This window comes from Octopus sinensis, linkage group LG2 (genome assembly GCF_006345805.1).
Source record: "Octopus sinensis linkage group LG2, ASM634580v1, whole genome shotgun sequence".
In the NCBI taxonomy this organism is placed as follows: domain Eukaryota; kingdom Metazoa; phylum Mollusca; class Cephalopoda; order Octopoda; family Octopodidae; genus Octopus; species Octopus sinensis.
The window spans coordinates 39,465,961-39,483,790 of record NC_042998.1 but is presented as its reverse complement, the minus strand read 5'-3'; the positions used below and the strand labels follow the sequence as shown (position 1 = coordinate 39,483,790).

The 17,830-nt window shown below is 38.0% G+C and overlaps 1 protein-coding gene across 1 annotated transcript in view; it reads left to right on the top strand.

The window, feature by feature from the left end:
• The window catches only part of LOC115223006 (eukaryotic translation initiation factor 2-alpha kinase), a 65,695-nt gene that overhangs the window by 28,321 nt on the left and 19,544 nt on the right, over nucleotides 1-17,830 (top strand). The window contains exons 8-15 of the mRNA XM_029793433.2: nucleotides 1,969-2,085; nucleotides 2,278-2,403; nucleotides 5,766-5,871; nucleotides 6,267-6,405; nucleotides 11,770-11,876; nucleotides 13,577-13,699; nucleotides 15,461-15,604; nucleotides 16,745-17,423. Of these exons, the coding sequence (XP_029649293.1) occupies nucleotides 1,969-2,085; nucleotides 2,278-2,403; nucleotides 5,766-5,871; nucleotides 6,267-6,405; nucleotides 11,770-11,876; nucleotides 13,577-13,699; nucleotides 15,461-15,604; nucleotides 16,745-17,423 (1,541 nt within the window). The remainder of the gene's footprint in view (nucleotides 1-1,968; nucleotides 2,086-2,277; nucleotides 2,404-5,765; nucleotides 5,872-6,266; nucleotides 6,406-11,769; nucleotides 11,877-13,576; nucleotides 13,700-15,460; nucleotides 15,605-16,744; nucleotides 17,424-17,830) is intronic.

The following is a 17,830-nucleotide window of genomic DNA, read 5'->3' as shown; positions in this document are numbered from 1 at the left end:
ACTGGAAATAATTGACACTGCTTGAACGAGCTTTTTGTTTACATAGCTCATGCAAAAACACCTGAGCATACCTTTGCTGTTAATGGCAAGCTGATGATACTGCCAGTATTGATAGTGAGGATGTTTGTTTATAGTCAGTGAACACGTGTAAAGATGAGAGAAATGAGAGGTCACACACACGCACACACACATCCTACTTGAAGTATTTTGAAGAGAAGAAAAATCATGAAGTTTCAATTCCCTATTGAAAGGTTCGATATACAAGAGGTAAAAGGTATTACAGGGACTTGTCCAATTTATATTAGCAATTTGTAAATGGCAATACGTCTCTGGTTTGTAATAGTTCTTTCTTTATCTTACTTATTTTTGCCAGTTATTCTGTGAAGTCTTTTTCTTTCACATAATTTATATTTTCTATCACAATGACATAAAAGTCAGGGATTGTTCAATCAATAAGATGTTGTTCATATCAGAAGATTCAAGTGATACAAAGTGAATCTTATGATAAACCCACAGGGATGCCGCAGCAGCAGCAGCATTGGTCATCTTATTGTAGTCAAAGGCTCTTCGTTGACGCCTGACACCACTGGGAGGTGGCCCTCGAAGTCGCTGGAAATAGAGATCTCCAGGTCCAAATTCTTTAAAAGCAGCAGAAGGTAACACTCAGCAGACTTAGAAGTGGTCATCACCCGGACCTCAAGTACTGGGTCTACAAGATCAACCGAGCCATAGACAGAACCTGCAGAAAGTGCGAGGTGGGAGAGGAGACGGTAGAGCATGTCATCTACGACTGTCCACAGATCCATCGCCCGCTGCAAATGCCAACCCTCCCAGGCATTCTGGCCAGTGACCCTCTCCTTGTCCTTCGGATCTGGGAAAAGTGAACTTCCGCTCCCAACCTGCTAGACATCTCCCAACCCACAGAACGGACGCAGTGAAATCACCCTTACCCGTCTTGTTGCTTAACAACAACAACAACAGCAGCAGCAGCAAATCATTTTGTTAGAAATTAAAGCTGCACCTTACTGGCACTTGTGTTGGTGGCACGTGAAAAACAATATTCGAGCGAGGTCGTTGCCAGTGCCGCTGGACTGGCTCATGTGCAGGTGGCACATAAAAAACACCATTTGAGCGTGACCGTTGCCAGTACCGCCTGACTGGCCCTTGTGCCGGTGGCACATAAAAACACCCACTACACTCTCAGAGTGGTTGGCGTTAGGAAGGGCGTCCAGCTGTAGAAACTCTGCCAGATCAGATTGGAGCCTGGTGCAGCCATCTGGTTTGCCAGTCCTCAGTCAAATCGTCTAACCCATGCCAGCATGGAAAGCGGACGTTAAACGATGATGGTGATGATGATTCTTGACCAGTTCCTTCTCAGCACTTTTCACACCAAAACTAATGATTCTACATATTTCTTTCCCAGCATCTGTTTTATCCATGATTATATTCAGGTGTTGTAAACCCTATAACTTGTATAGAGTTGGAATTACTTTTTTATGAATAAATTTCTTCAAACTCTTAACCAAATATTCTTTTTGTAAAAGTGCAGATATAAAGTTAAATTTACTTCAATTTCTAGAGTTGATTCAAATTCTCAGGTCAGCTTTGGTTGGCATGATGTGTGACTAAAGGAAATCTAGGCGTGCCCAACCCATCTTTTTATTTATTATTTCCAGGCACATTGTAGCTTGGACTACTAAAGTGTCCTTTAAAAGATGTTAAGGACTTGATAGGAGATTTGGCTGCTATTTCTTGCGGGTCAAACGACTGCTGCTGTAACTGGAAGAATTGAGTGACTTTCTTCTTGAAAACAATACTGATGTCTGATTAAACTAACAAAATCTTTCAGTTGTACTTTTGTGGTGTTGGATATAAATCATAATAATTACATTGTTATGTTGACTATTTTATCAAATATCTTATGAAACTCATTTTTATTTTCTCATATTTTAAATCAACTTATTTCAGGACAACATCAGGACCAGCCCTATGTTCAAGTATCAGACCAGAGTGTCGAACAAGTAGCTCCAAGACAAATATTCAAGCATCTACCTTCTGTCGGCTGGAAACCATATGTAGCATCCTGTAAGTGTCTGTCTGTGTATCAATGACATTTGATAATTTGTTCGTTATTTTCAATTCTGCTCATCTGTCTAATGCTAGTCGTACAAAAACTTGAGTTTATTATCACATCTAGCCTGTAGTTGCCATTGTTAAGAAAGCATTACATGTGTGTTCAATCCTTATTTTCTATTTTGTTGGTTTTTCCAATTTTAGCTTTGTCCAGAACTCCAGCATTACGTTCAAATACCAATAACAAACCTCTGATTGGCAGAAAAACGTTCAAGAAAAAGAACCCAACAGATACTGCTGTTGCTGTTTGGCATCAAAATTATCCATTTGGTGAGTTTGACGAGATTTAATAAAAACTTAAAATGAGATCCATTCAATGGTTGATATTGTCTCTTGGACCTGTTTTTATAATGCCCAACTTTAGAATGTTATCTTGATGTTTTTTTTTAATTGGTGGTTGAGGTTACGTTTTGCAACCTCTGCAGGTCTTCTCAGACTTGAGATTAATGTGTTTGTCTTGTTTAAGAATAGTAGGGAAAATGTGAATGGAGAGGTGGTTCCAAACGTTTGAGAAACAATTGTGAACATGATTCTCATAGCACTCTGTCAGTTATGATGATAGGGGTACCAGTTGATCTGTGAAATTAACAGCAAAGTCTGCTTGTGCAAACAGCTGAGCACTCCACAGACGTGCGTACCCATAATGTAGTTGTCAGGGAAACGTGACACAGAACATGACATGACTGGCCTTTGAAAAACATGTCCAACTCATTTTTGCCAGTTGATAGGACTGGGGCAACATGAACTAAAGTATCTTGCTGAAGGACACAACATGCACCACCAAGAATTAAACTTGTGACATACAATCTTGAGCCAAATAACCTAACCACTTTAGCGATGCACCTTCAAGGGAACATGATTAGTGCAGAATTAGCAGAGAAACGAGTGCATTTGATGATCTAAAGTTGAGATGACATTTAAGTTGAGAAGGACAAAGGTAGAGATAAAGTTAGAAGAAAGTGGAAGAAGAAAGGAGTGTGTAAGTGAATGGTTATAAAAGTAGAAAATCTTTCACTTTACAACAATGGTTGGACTTGCATTCTGTAGGGAATCAGCAATTACTCAGAGCTCAGGTATTTTCCATTTCTGAAAATCTTTGTGAAATAAATGTCTACTATTTGTAGGGACTTTGAGATGGTTTCTTTTTTTTGTGTATGATCTGTGGTGGTTCTTGCATAAGCATGGTGCAATACTGTTTCCTTAATATGTGTAGCAACTGTTTTGGTGATATTGAAGACGACTAAGTTGTTATGCCCTCAATGCAGGTTTGGTTTCAGGATTGAAGGGTTGTGGTATCTGTGAAGGAGTGAATGTGTGTGTGTGTGTGTGTGTGTGTGTGTCTGTAGGGTGATTACAAGGAACAGCAAGCTGGTCGTTGCTATTAAGAAAGGCATCAAGTTTTTTTTTTTTGCTTATTTGTTGGAGAGGAAGGACTTGTGTGCCTCTGACTTTGACAGGCCCTGCGGAGAGCTGTGTTGTTAATGGAAATCTTGAACAGTCACAAGGTAACGGTTGCTTAGAAAACATGTGCAGGCAGGGAATTCCACTGGATCAACATTTTGAGGAGTAACTGGGGAAGGGGAGTGGAAAAAGTATGGCTGATAAGATGGAGAGGGAGAATTGGGAGTTTACCAGAACATAATGTGGGTAAAAATAGTCCCTCAGAATTAGGAGACAGGGGTTATTAGGCAAAAGGAAAATCTGAATTGCTTTGAATCGGCAAGTGAGTTGATAAAGGAAGATGCAGTAATGGCTGAATAAAGTCTGGCATGTGAGCAGTGAAGAGGGTTGGTGTGAGGACATAAACTGATGCTGATGCTCAGGATAATGTGGTCCCTGCACAAGCAGTATGAGAGGGCAAAGGGAGCAAAAGCTAGATGTGGGCATCGAAATTGCCAAAGATGATAACTTTGGAGATGGAGGAGTTGACATAAGACATTTTCACCATCATTGTTGCTGCTGCCACCACTTTAGTGATGTCCACTTTTCCATGCTTGCCTTCAATCAGATAGAAATCATTAACCCTTTTGTTACCAAACTGCCCAAAGCCGCCCGAAAAAAATTTTGGTTCATGTGACCAAGCCGCCCAAACCCGCCCGTATTTACCTATTCATATTTAAATGAGAATATCAGAGCAAATCTCTTTAGTACATTCGTGAAAACACGTGATTATACTTCATAAACAGTTCATCTACAGTTTTGTACAACGATTGAAGTGTAATTTTAATTCCGTGAATTTTGGGAGATTTTTTTCCGAAATTTGTTCCTATTGTGTTTTCAAAATTTGTTATTCTGACAAAAAATGGATACGAATTTCATTATATCAAGCAGTGAGTCAGAATTCGAAGGATTTTCTACTGAAGACCTTGATAAATCTAACTATGACTGAAAAAAAAAAGCACATGGTATTTGATAATGAATCTGATGTTTCATTTTCTGAAAGTGAAAACAGTGAATCCGAGAGCTCCGACAGCAATAAAGAAAATGAATTGGCACCTGAATGGAGTGAAAATTTAAAAACTGTTTCTTTCGGTGATTTTTCTGAAGAAACTGGACCAAGCCACAGACTTTCCCAGGAGAGTAAAGCCTTAGACTATTTCTTTTTACTTTTTCGAATGAGCCTATTTGAAATCATTACGGCGGAAACGAACCGTTACGCTAAGTGTAAACAAAGCGAAAGAAAGGATAGTTAGTGGTTTCCCACAACCTTAAATGAAATTAAGACTATTTTGCCATAAATATTATTATGGGTATCAGAAAGTTACCCAGAATAACAAATTCTATCGTAAAATTTTGTTGTATACCCAATTGAATATTAGCTAATAACCCATTTTCTATAGCGATGTTTGAACAAAATTTTAATAATTTTATATTTTGTTGAATTTACCTGTATCTACCTGCAATTAGAGTCACTTTGTGACAAAAATTATAGTATAGAATTGGTTGAGAACATTTCATTAAATTATCTTCCAAAAATCAGATTAATATATTGATTAATAAAAAAGTTATAGTTGTTTAATGAAACCAGACTAAATTTATGATTATGTTAGAAATTAATTGAAACACATAAGGTCAGAAATATAGTAATGAAAGGGTTAAGATAGATTTTTCTGACATTCTTCCATTCACCAACTACAAGTAAGGTAATATTTGGCAGAAGGAGACCACTTGTATGATGGTGGAACTTGTTTACAATTCTTGTTTAATAACAAGACATGGAGACAAATGCACTCATACACACCCACACCTTCATGCAACCACATACACACATATATGATGTGTTTCCACACATTTGTCTCTACCACAGTGTACTCAGCCTGGGGAGCAGAATACATGAACTCAAAACTGTGTGGTTGGCAAGCAGACTATTTACCACACAGCCATTCCTGTCATATCATTTAACATCCGTCTTGCATGCTAGCATGGACCTGTGCCTATAAATATATAAACTAGCAATGCACCTCGGTGTTGCCCTGGTGTTATGACCTACAGCTACATTGTATTATTTGTTCCTTTCTAATGGGCAGAATTGGCACAACCCTTTTGATGATCGAGTTTGCTGTATGTCATAATCTTCACGAAACGATTGTTTATTAAATGATGACCAAATTTTATTTTTGTGTATATTTTAGATGATGGTTATTATATTTTCCCTGATTTCAAAATACTTTTTGATGAGGAAAAGAAACAAATTTCTGACGATGAAAAAGATGTTTCAGGCAGTTACTTCGATTGGTGGTGAGTTAGCTTTGATTCTTTCAAAGGTCCAGGAGGACTTTTAACTGCACTCTACTTTTATGCTTCTTTGAACTCTGGAAAAGAGCAAACTAAAGTATAGAGAAGCCACAGCAAAAAACCAATCTTGTGACTCAGTTCACTTTCTTATTTACAACTGTCTTATTAATGCATTTGCAAAAAGCCATTAACATCACAATTCACATTGACACTATCATACCGTCACCTAGTTATTTCTATCTAGTTATTAACAAATAAGCAATTTTCTGTGTTTATTGCAGCAATGCCAAGAATAATTATTTACGTTTCAATTTTGAAACCTCTTCTAAACCAACTTCATATTTTTTTCAGTTTGTAATTAATGTGTTGTGTTTCTTCATTCTTTTTTTATTTTCTAGGAAAGAAATTATGCTTATTACCATTGTCTTGTCTGTGACAATTCCTGTGGCTCTTAATTACCGTAATAATTTAAATAATTTTGATCATGACCAACATCACATTACTTCCTCGGAGAAATTTCCCAGTTCACAAGAACAGGTAATTGATTGGCTAATGCTGTTATTTATTTGCATTTTAATCTATCAGTCTAGGAGTAACTCTCCTGTTGGTAGAAACTAATGGCAAATCTTCAACTGAAGTTTTTGGTTGTGATCTTTTTACTTTGTCTTTAAGGCTCTTCAGAAAAGTTTGAATTTCACATAATCTTGTTTCTAGAAACCCATATTTTATTAGAATAATATCATTTTTCTAAATGTTAACACTCAGTACGCTGATTAGAAGACAACAGTTAGAGAATGACATGATTAAAGAATAATTTGTAGATTTAGAATATGATCTGTAATGTTCTCTGGGGCCTTTGCCTGCACCTAAGTCTTCCCCACCTGACATCCATCCCTCCATCACTCTTCTAACTATGGCACTATTCAGCTGCTGTAATCACATGGGAGCAGAACTGCACACATTTCACCACCTTCCCCTTTTCTGTCACCAGTTGATCAACCACTTCCTGGAACTGTTTCCTTTTAACATCTATCTTTCATTCTCAATATCTCCCCTCCCCCCCATTTGATTTTCTGTTGATCACCTCTTTTGTATCTCTAGTGATCTCTCCTTCCCCCTCACTTACCTTTTTATGACTGCAATGTATTGTCTTTAACACATTCTTTCATATCTGCAGTTGACACAGCCCTCCCCCCGCCTCTATCCATTCCTATGTACCTCTGAACCCTCTTTCTCTAAATCACTCATTCCACTCATCACCTCCCTATTTTCTGATCTATTTACAGGTTACTGTTATTCTGCTGCTGTCCATCCTTCCTGAACTGCAACTTAATCCCTTCTCCTTCCTCATCCACTCCTATTTCTTTGACCCCCCTCATACCTGAACTGATATTTACTATTGACCCCAGCTTCATTCTTCTTCACCATTCACTACATTCATCTCTGTTTCCTTCTGTCGTTCCCTTCTTTCAAACTTTACCAGTCATCCTTCTCAGCCCTTACTCTGTATTCTCTCCTACTTCACTTTGGCTTTTGAGCAAAATTAAGAAGAACATGTTAGCAATCTTGGAATGATTGATTATAAAGGGGACGTGAAATAGTTGATAGCTTCTGCTACCTAAGTGACAAAGTTTGTAGTTGGGGTGGATACTCTGAGAGCATAGCTGCTAGAATAAGAATAGCCTGGGCAAAGTTCAGAAAACACCTACCTGTGCTGGTAACAGAGGGCCTCTCACTCAGAGTGAAAGTTAGACTGTATGATGCATGTGTGTGAACAGCCATGCTACATGGCAGTGAAAACATGGGCCATGACTGCTGAGGACATGCGTAGGCTTGAAAGAAATGAAGCTAGTATGATCCGCTGGATGTGTAATGTCAGTGTGCATACATGACAGTGTAAGTGCCCTGAGAAAAAAGTTGGACATAAGAAGCATCAGATGTGGTGTGCAAGAGAGACGACTGTGCTGGTATGGTCATGTGTTGCGTATGGATGAGGACAGCTGTGTGAAGAAGTGTCACACCCTAACAGTGGAAAGAATCTGTGGAAGAGGAAGACATGGGATCAGGTGGTGATGCACAACCTTTGAATGTTGGGCCTCACAGACGCAATGACAAGAGACCGAGACCTTTGGAGATATGCTGTGATTGAGAAGAACCAGCAAGTCAAGTGAGACCATAACCGTGGCCTATGCCAGTGTCACATAACCGACTCATTTAAAAGTACCCTCGAATTGTCTGGTGATGTGATATGCTTGAGAATACCTGTTGAGTGAAATCGAAATTGTAGTCATGGCCAGTGCTGCCTGACTGGCCACCTGTACTGGTGGCACGTAAACAGTACCATTCGAATGTGGTTGATGCCAGTGCCACCTGATTGGTTCTTGTGCCAGAGACATGTCTCTGAACAGTTCCCAGGAGGTCAATGTCCTGAACAAGGTAGGGGTTCCAGACTGGTGAATCAAATTCCAGGTGTGGATGCACCATAGCCATATAGTACTCAGGTGCACTATATGGCTGAGGCTTAAACAGATAGCTGGTGAGTGGCTGACAAAGGTCTTGTTGAGTAATGCCAAGACACCCTCGACCTTCTTGACAATTCTAGAGATGTGCTTTTTCCAGCGCAAATCGCTGCTGACAGTAATGCCCGGGTCACGTTCACAAAAAGACTTCTTGATATTAGTGTTGTGGAGAGAGGATGTGGATGTTGGGTTTTTCCTCCCAAAATGCATGGTAATATTTACACTTGTCCACAGCCAGCTTGAGTTGCGAGTCTGTGATCCATTGTTGCATTGTGTCCTGGTCAGATTGCAGGAAAGATCTAGTGTTCAGGATCTGTCCTTTTTATCTCAAGGTACAGCTTGATGTCATCTGCATATTTCAGCACTGTGGCATTCTTTGAGTTTGCATCTATGTCATTTATGTATGCAACAAACAAAAGGGAACCAAAAACAGATCCTTGCAGTACACCAGATGACATTTCATAGAGTGAAGAATGCTGTCCTAGAACCGTGACTACCTCTTTTCGGCTGAGAATGAAGGACTCGAACCAGTTTAAAAGATCATCTTTCACACCCATTGCAGAGAGTTTTGTCATAAGTCTTTTGTGTGGCACAGAATCAAAAGCTTTAGCAAAGTCAAGGTAAACAACATCCATCCATGAGCCACCATCAATGACCCGGGTGATGTCTTCAAGAAATTCGATAAGTTGATCACAGCAGCTGGAGTCAGGGATAAATCCAAATTGCCCTTGCAATTTATCTTCCATTCTTCTGAAGTCAGTAAATTGTGGTCCCAATCAAGAACCGCAGTCAATTTCTTTTCTTTTCATCTTTCCCCTCCTTTTGTATTTTATAAGTGGTCTGACCTAAATGGCTGAGATGCATCTTGATATTCTACACTGTCTCTCTACTTCATTCATTTAAGTTTCATGTTCTCACTGGCTATTTACTGAGTGGTTTTGTCTTCTATTGAGGTGCACAGTTTCCACTGTATAACATCTGGCGTGGCTGTTATTTAGCACATTAGCAGTGGCCAGTAAAGCCTACCCTGCATTGGCTCTTAAATCTACTCATTGACCTTATGCTTATGCCATGAGATGTTTTGAGACTTGTTGAGAAACCTTGTGTATGTAAGGACAGTCTTGAAGCTCCTTCATATTACACATAGAAAATAATGTTTTTTACATACATCCTAAAGAAGGCCAGCTTTGTTAACTTTGAAACAGTTAATTGCTAGTTGTTGGGGAGCTTGTTACAGTTACTCCAGACCTTTAACTCACATGTAAAGAAGTTTTTTATTGCTAGCACCATAGAACTCAAGGTATTTGAAGCTGCTGACTTCCTTGAGTTGTGTGCCATCATTAGAATAAATTGGTGAATTGCTTTCTTTTGGTTATGTGTATGAACGTGTTTGCATTGAGAAAGCAGCTGAGTTCAGCTACAACAGTCTCATGGGATATTAACAAGACATGTGCATCACACTCTTGATCTACAAAGACAATCTCACAAGGATAGTCATGACAGGTTTTGTTGATGTGTTGATTGCTTTGATGGTGAGGCTTTTGATTTGAAGATTTTGCCTAAGAATGTAACCCACCATAGTCAGAAAGGAAGTTAGCCTTTTGGGAAGCCCAACAACTATTGTTCTCTGCTTTTGCCACTCATAATATCTGTGACCTTGTGTCAGTAGTAAAGATCAACAAGTCATTAAAATTTTAAATTATAAGCTTCTAAAATCATCTCGTTTAATTCTTTATTGCTGAGTCACCACCTCATTATTCTAGATTGAGTTATATGTATGTCTAAGACTTATTTAATTGTAATCACCAAAATTAGAAATATTAATGTTGGCTGTTCAGTTAAATTAATCCAGTTTGATCTCTATTATTTATTAGAAGGTGAATGATTGAATAAATAAACTTTTTATTGTAGATAGAGTCTTTTAATCTTATACTGCGGTCTATGTTGGAGATCCTGCCATGTATTTTGGTAAGAACGATTCACAGAAACACTTAAGCATTGGCACACATTTCACCAAAATGTTTGCTTTCTCAAATTTATAGAAGTTCTCTCCAGCATCAATGTCAGTGTGTCTAAAATCAATGTTTCCTTGCTTTGTTGATGTAATAGTTCCTGCATCAACTTCTTTCTACACTCACATTGTTTAGTATTCATTTGAAACATTTTCATAGGACAGTATTTAATCATATTTATGTAGTCTGATCTGCATAAATGTCACATTTATTCGAAATAATATGTCATTTAATTCTGTTTACATTTGCACAGTTCATTTTCTGTATTTGATATAGATATATTATTTCCATTTTATTACTAAATTGCACATTGTGTGCTGAGGACATTATAAAAAATGGAATTTAATTCACTTTATTTGTACGTTGTATGTTGTTGACCTCGACTACAAGTGTGTTACTGATAAACTGAATTGTCTTGTTTAATATAATATTCCTCCAAGCAAAATGCAAATCACACCCAAGAGATTAAATCCCAGTTAATTTCAGAAGTTGTTGAGTGGAATCACTGTTAGACTGAAGCATTATTCTTGCTCAGTAGCGGTCAGCGGTCATTTGCACAATAAGACATCCTTATTATTGTCAGCTGCTTAGTTGTTCTAACAAATTTATTTCTAAATCAATATCAAGAATGATTTTTGTTAAAAATTTGTTTTAAAGGAAGTAACTTGGAGATATCTTTGTACAAAATTTGATGATACTTTTCAGAATTTGTATGATTGCAAAAGAAAGTCTTTCTCAGAATATGCTGTAGAGTTGCTACTGGTCAGCTTGAGAGTATTACAAGCCAAAGATTCAAATTTTCTCACCCTGACATCAGCATTCTATTGTATCTATTACAATATTTTATCATTTGTTGTTGATGGCCATTTCAAAGCTAATTTTCATCTAACCAAAGCTATTAAGGTACAAAAGGTGAATTATGAACGATTGCACCCTGCTGGTGAGGTGAGTGGGCCAACATCCCCCACTGATGGGAAGACCAGTCTGTTGCAGACTAATCCATTTACAGCTAAGTAGACGAAAGCAACTTGAAATGAAGTGTTTTGCTCATGAACAAAACATGCCCCTTAGTCCAGGAATTGAACCCATAACCTGGTGATTGTGAGTGCACTGATCTAACCACTTGGCCACGCACCTTCACATAAGCCACATGGTAAACAGTATATACATAATACACCTTGCAACAAAGAATTCATTTTCAATGAAGCACAAAGAGATTTTTTCTGTATTAATAAAGCGAATCAAGTCAGGGAACATCTATTTATCATCTTGCTTTAACTTCTCCTCTGCATTATTTAATTTGCATTGAGTATTCAGGTTTTATATTGATTTTTATGTTCTAATTATGTTTTTCTTTAAACTACATCCAGGACGAGACAAAATCTGGTGAAGAATTAGTTGTGTCAAAACAACCGAAAGAAGAGCTGACCCGACCAGGCTCATTACAAGTTCCCAGTGAAATCGAGTATGTTTCCAAGTAAGTCCTGCTTTCTCTCTCTCTCTCTCTGTTTCTTTCTGTCTGTCTGTCTGTGTCTAACTCTCTCTCCCAGTTGTAAACCCTTTGCTCCAATAATATTCTAGTGTCCACATTTGCAAAAGTCATTCTGTCTATCATAATATAAAAAGATCATTGAAAAGAATGATAATAATTTCTGCTATAGGCAAAAAGCCTGGAATTTTGTAGGGATGGGGGTAATCAATTACATTGACCCCAGTGTGTGGCTGGTATTTATTTCATTGACCCTGAAAGAATGAAAGACAAAGTCCACCTTGGTGGAATTTGAACTCAGAACGTAAAGACAGCAAAAAAGGCTGCCATGCTAACAATTCTGCCAGCTCACTGCTTTGTTTAGAAGAATTATAATAAAGCACCAATGTTGGCCAAAACATCTTAAAAGAAATTATTATGCCAGAGATTTACAGGGTGATTAAAAAGTGCCTTTAACACAAACCAGCCAGCAACCAAGTTCAGTTGAATGTCTTAACGTGTCCCGCAATTTCCTTTCTCTTCATCTCTTACTCATTGGCCCCACTTCCTCATCAAAAGCTTCACCTACTTCAGCTGCATTTCATTAAACTTAACTCACTCTAGTTTCCCTGTTAACTTCCATGCCTCAAGGATTCCAAACTAACTTCTCTACTACCCACATCACTTAGGGTTTCTATGCTGTGTATATTCAGACAATTGAACCAAATTTCTCTTGTATTATTATTATTATTATTATTTAAGTGATTTTGAGAAGCAGTAATATTCTCTAGTTTTTTGATAATGCCATTTCTCTAAATTGTAGAAATGTTTCTCTCACTCTAATATATATCATCATCATCATCATTTAGCATCCGCTTTCCATGCTAGCGTGGGTTGGATGATTCGACTGGGGTCTGGGAAGCCAGAAGGCTGCACCAGGCCCAGTCTGATCTGGCAGTGTTTCTACGGCTGGATGCCCTTCCTAACGCCAACCACTCTGTAAGTGTAGTGGGTGCTTTTTACGTGCCACCCGCACGCATATATATATATATATATAAATGGCAAATCTAGATAGATGAGAAGATCTGTCAAGCCAAGTGAAACTGTTGTGGCCAGTGCCAGTGTCACGTAGCTGACACCTGTGCTAGTAGCGTGTTAAAAGCACCCTTTGAATGTTGGGCCTCATGGAGGGGATAAGTGCCCGAGACCTTTGGTGATATGTTGTGTTTGAAATGACCCGGCAAGCCAAGTGAAATCATAGTTATGGCTGATGCTGGCGTCATGTAACTGGCACCTGTGCCAGTGACATGTAAAAAGAACCCATTATACTCTTGGAGTGGTTGGCATTAGGAAGGGCATCCGGCTGTAGAAACCATAGCAAACCAGACTGGAACTTGGTGCAGCTCTCCAGCTTACCAGTTTCAGTCAGACCATCCAACCCATGCCAGCATGGAAAGCAAACACTAAATAAGAAGAAAAAAAGTTTGAGAAGGCGGGGGGGGGGGACGAGGTAAAGAGGCGTGGCTTTTGTATTGGAATGGTCAGGCTTGTTTGTTTAGGATTCAATACTTAGAGACTTTTTGGATGTGTGGCCCATTTAAAAGTACCCTGATGCATCGGGCGATATGATATGTAATTTCCTCTGTGGGGCCCCAAAAATTCTTCTTTATCTTTGAAATGCGAAATGAAAGTTGTTTTGCTTTTTACAGATATTACACAGATTTTGAGCACGTCGAGAAACTCAGCCATGGGGCTTTTGGGATTGTCTTTGTAGCTAAAAATAAATTTGATTCTTGTCAGTATGCTGTCAAAAGAATATGTCTACCAAAATGGTAAGTGACACTTTTTTTTTCCCTTTGGTAGCATATGTGTAAAATATATTTTATTTGTTTTCAAAAACACAGCATAAATATGATATTAAACAATAAATATATTACAATTTCTAAATTTGTTTTGTATTTTAGGCAGTTTTTTTTATATGTCAGTCTAAGATTCCCCAATCAATGTCCATAACAGAGATGAACTGCTTTTAGTTTGAAAGTTCTTCAAAGTATAAGGTTTAAGCATAAGATTTATTAACAATGTAATGGCTTGGTCTTAAGCTGCCACTATAAACTCCACCTCCAAGATCCAAATCATCATCATTGTTTAACATCTGTTGTTCATGAAGACATGAATTGGACGGTTTCACAGGAGTTCACAAGCTGGAAAGCTGCACCAAGTTCCAGTTTAACTTGTTTCTCTGGCTCGATGTCCTTCCTAATGCCAACCACATTACCATGTGTGCTGGGTGTAGAACTTTTTACATGGCTCTGCTACAACTTTTGCAGAATGGTCTTCTTGAGTGCAGCAAGATGCCAAGAATCTCAGTCTTTTGTCATCTGAAAGGTTCAGTGTGTCGAGGTTGTCCCTTCACTACTTTGGCCCATGTCTTCCTGGGTCTCCCACTTCCATCCACTTGGACAGATCTGCCTTTTCTTTATGGAGCTGTTGGCATCCATTTGTATCTTGTGGCCAAACCAGGACAGTCCTCTCTCTTGCACAACTGCACTCAATTCCTCTTATGCCTAACCTCTCTTTCTCAAAGCACCATCACTCTGTCGAACATGTACACTAACATTACACATACAGCAGAGCATAACCAGCCTCATTGCGCTCTAACCTTCACACGTCCTTTGCATGTCCCTTGTAGAATTGCTGTTTGTATGCATGCTTCACACAAATTTCCTTTGATTCAGAAAGAAAGAGACCTTTGGTTGCCAAGATAGGTAAAAAAGCTCTTTGAAATTTTTTCCATCCTATACTTATTCTAGCTATTACACTCTTTGGACATCCTCCCCCATTACTGATTTTGTCCCCTCACTAGCAATCCTCATCCACTACTTCTAATGATCCTCTGGGGCCATTTGTGAAAGTCATTTTCTTATGACTCCTGTGCTACAAACACTTGCCTTCTCTGATAAGCTTTCTATTATTTCACTGCACCTCATGTGAAGAAATAGTGAGAAATTCGGATTGGCACCATTTGACAGGAGCTTTCCAGTATAACTGAATCAATCCCATTTCCTCAGTTATGGAGTCACATACACGACTATCAGGACTTTCAGCCATATAGAATGCTGGCTTAGGTTCTTATATTCTGCCAACAGCTTATGTTGTAATCATCATCATCATCATCATCATTTAACGTCTGTTGTCTCATGTGTTGGATGGTTTGACCAGCGCTGGCAAGCTGGAAGGCTGCACCAGACTCCAGTTTGATTTGACATAGTTTTCTATGGCTGGATGCCCTTCCTAATGCCAACCACTCTGATAGTGTAATGGGTGCTTTTACGTGCCACCGGCATGGGTGCCATTTGCGTGACACCAGTATCTGCCACAACTGCAATTTTGCTTGGCCTGATGGGTCTTCTTCTCAAGGCCCAACACTTCTCCGCACTCGAAAGGAACTCAGCCACTTTGCTCTATTAATCTAAATATGTTTAATTCAAAAATATTCAAGGTATTTTTTGAAGTTATTTAATTAAATATGGTTATTTCTATTGATTTAAATTAAATTTCTTGAATTTTGATTGTTCTTTGTTTCTCTTCAGTGCAAGCAGCGAAGAAAAGGTAATGAGAGAAGTGACCACACTTGCAAGTCTTGACCATGCTGGAATTGTTCGTTATTTCCAATCTTGGTTCGAGTGCCCACCTGTTGGATGGCAGGAAAAGATGGATTTAGAACTGGGCAATAAGTAAGTCAATATTCATTTCAGTCTCCTTTGAATCATTTGGAATGTGTGTGTGTTTGTGTAAAGAGGTATAAATGGAGGTGTGGTTGCACCTTTTCTTTTCTTCAAGAAAGAGTTACTGGGGATAAAAATGATAATATACATTCTTGAAAATTGTTAACTAAAAATAACGATGGATTATTTATTTCCTTTATTTCAGTCACTACCGTTTGAATTTTCTCATGGTTATCTGACAGTTTACTTGTGTTGGCTTAGTCCAGTTACCATCAATATTCATTTTCCTCACTTATCCAAAGAACTGAAATTATATACCTTCTTTATTGCTTCCCATATTGGTGATAGACCTAATCTGTTGTTTTTAGCTTTCAGCTGTCTTTAGGAAAGCCAACTCTATTGCAAGTGTTTAGATCATGTCTTTGATCTGATGGTAATTAGATATCTTGACATGGTACTTTCTACTCTAGTAATCCAGTAAACATGGTTTCTTCCTCCTTTTCCGCAAGTCATATGTTATTACTGGTTCAATCTCCAGGTCTTAGCACTTAATTGTCATCTCACAAAACCATTAGCCTAAAACCAAAGTTACTTTCAAATTTGAAATTAATTGCTGAAGATTTTCAATTGATTCTGCAATGAAATTGGATGACTTCATTTTCACATTCTCACCATTATTTTTGTTGCCAAGATTTTATTATTAGAAGGAGCTGCTTCTTATGACTTGCTTCGTTCATTTGTCGTTAGTTTCCTTACTTGGCTAATTAGTCATATTTTCAATCTTGAAAATATTTATATTGGTTTGTATGTATAAAACTTTCTTCCACTTGTCTAAAATACAACCTCTGTGGTCAAGCATTCAGATGCAAATGTAATTGGTGGTCAAGCACTCAGGTGCAAATCTAATCTGCGGTCAAGCACACAGGTTCAAATCTAATCTGTTATCAAGCGCTCAGGTGCAAATATAATCTGACATTGTAACTAATTTATAACAGCTTTTTTATATTTTTTTTCAAGCTTTTCTAGTAAAATTTTTGTTTTCAGTAACACAGGTAAAACTGTTTTTAAGCTAATTTGAATATTTTGTGGAATGCAGTTGAAAATTGTTTCTGCTCATTGAGGTGAATATTTTATGTTCTTTCATTTCAGCGTTTGTCTTACTCCAAGTCCAGTTACACAAACCACAACTCCCTCTGGTGTTACCTCAGAAAAACCCACTAATCATATTGCTGATTGTCTTTATCGTAATCCACTGCGACCTTTCAATGATCTCGACTTTTCCAATATTTTCCCAAAGACTAATGGTGTTAGTGGTGGATTCTCAAGTTATAAAGAAAATGATGAGAGTGGTTCTTTCAGTATCTCTGACACAAATCTACAAAGTGATTCCAAAAATGAAAGCAGGCAGAGCAATAGTAGCAATGAAACCCAAAATAAAGGAATTCCTTTTCAGCAATATGCAAAATCTGAACCATCTTTGAGTATAATATTCCAAGACTCAGGCTGTGAAGAGAAGGGACTAAGCAGTTATGACAATTCAGTACAACTGCCCTTTCCTAGCGAGAAACAATTGACAGTTGATGACAGTAAACCAAAAGACCAAGTGGCTTGTAAAAAAGATGATAATGTCTCAAAAAACAAGAAAAACAATAGTCCTAAAATGTATCTTTATATACAAATGATGTTGTGTAAGCGTGAAACCTTAAAAGACTGGCTCACACAACACACAGAGAAGCGGAATCCTGAAGTTGTTTTAGATTATTTTGATCAAATTGTTGAAGCTGTGGATTATGTACATAAGAAAGGAGTTTTGCACAGAGATCTGAAAGTAAGTAAATGATTTTTTTTATATCCATTTTACATTTCTTTTAGTAAATGTTTTTCAATTTACTTTTCATTAAAAAAGTGTGCAAATGCAGGTCATTTGAAGCTGGAGCATATGTAGGTTTGGATAGTAGGGTATCAAACTCCTAGGCGTATGGTTAACCCTTCATAGCCGATACTGTATTTGTATCTAAACTAAGATATTTGATTCTCAAAAGCTTAGTTTGCCCAACTCTTAGTTATCGTTGCACGATGTATTGTTGAAAACTACAGCAACTCTCTAGAACTGATTGGTTCATTTAAGTCTGATTTCCATGCTGGCATGGATTGGACAACTTGACAGGAGCTGGCAAAGCTAGGGGGCCACATGAGGTTCAATTGTCTGTTTTGGCATTGTTTCTATAGCTGGAT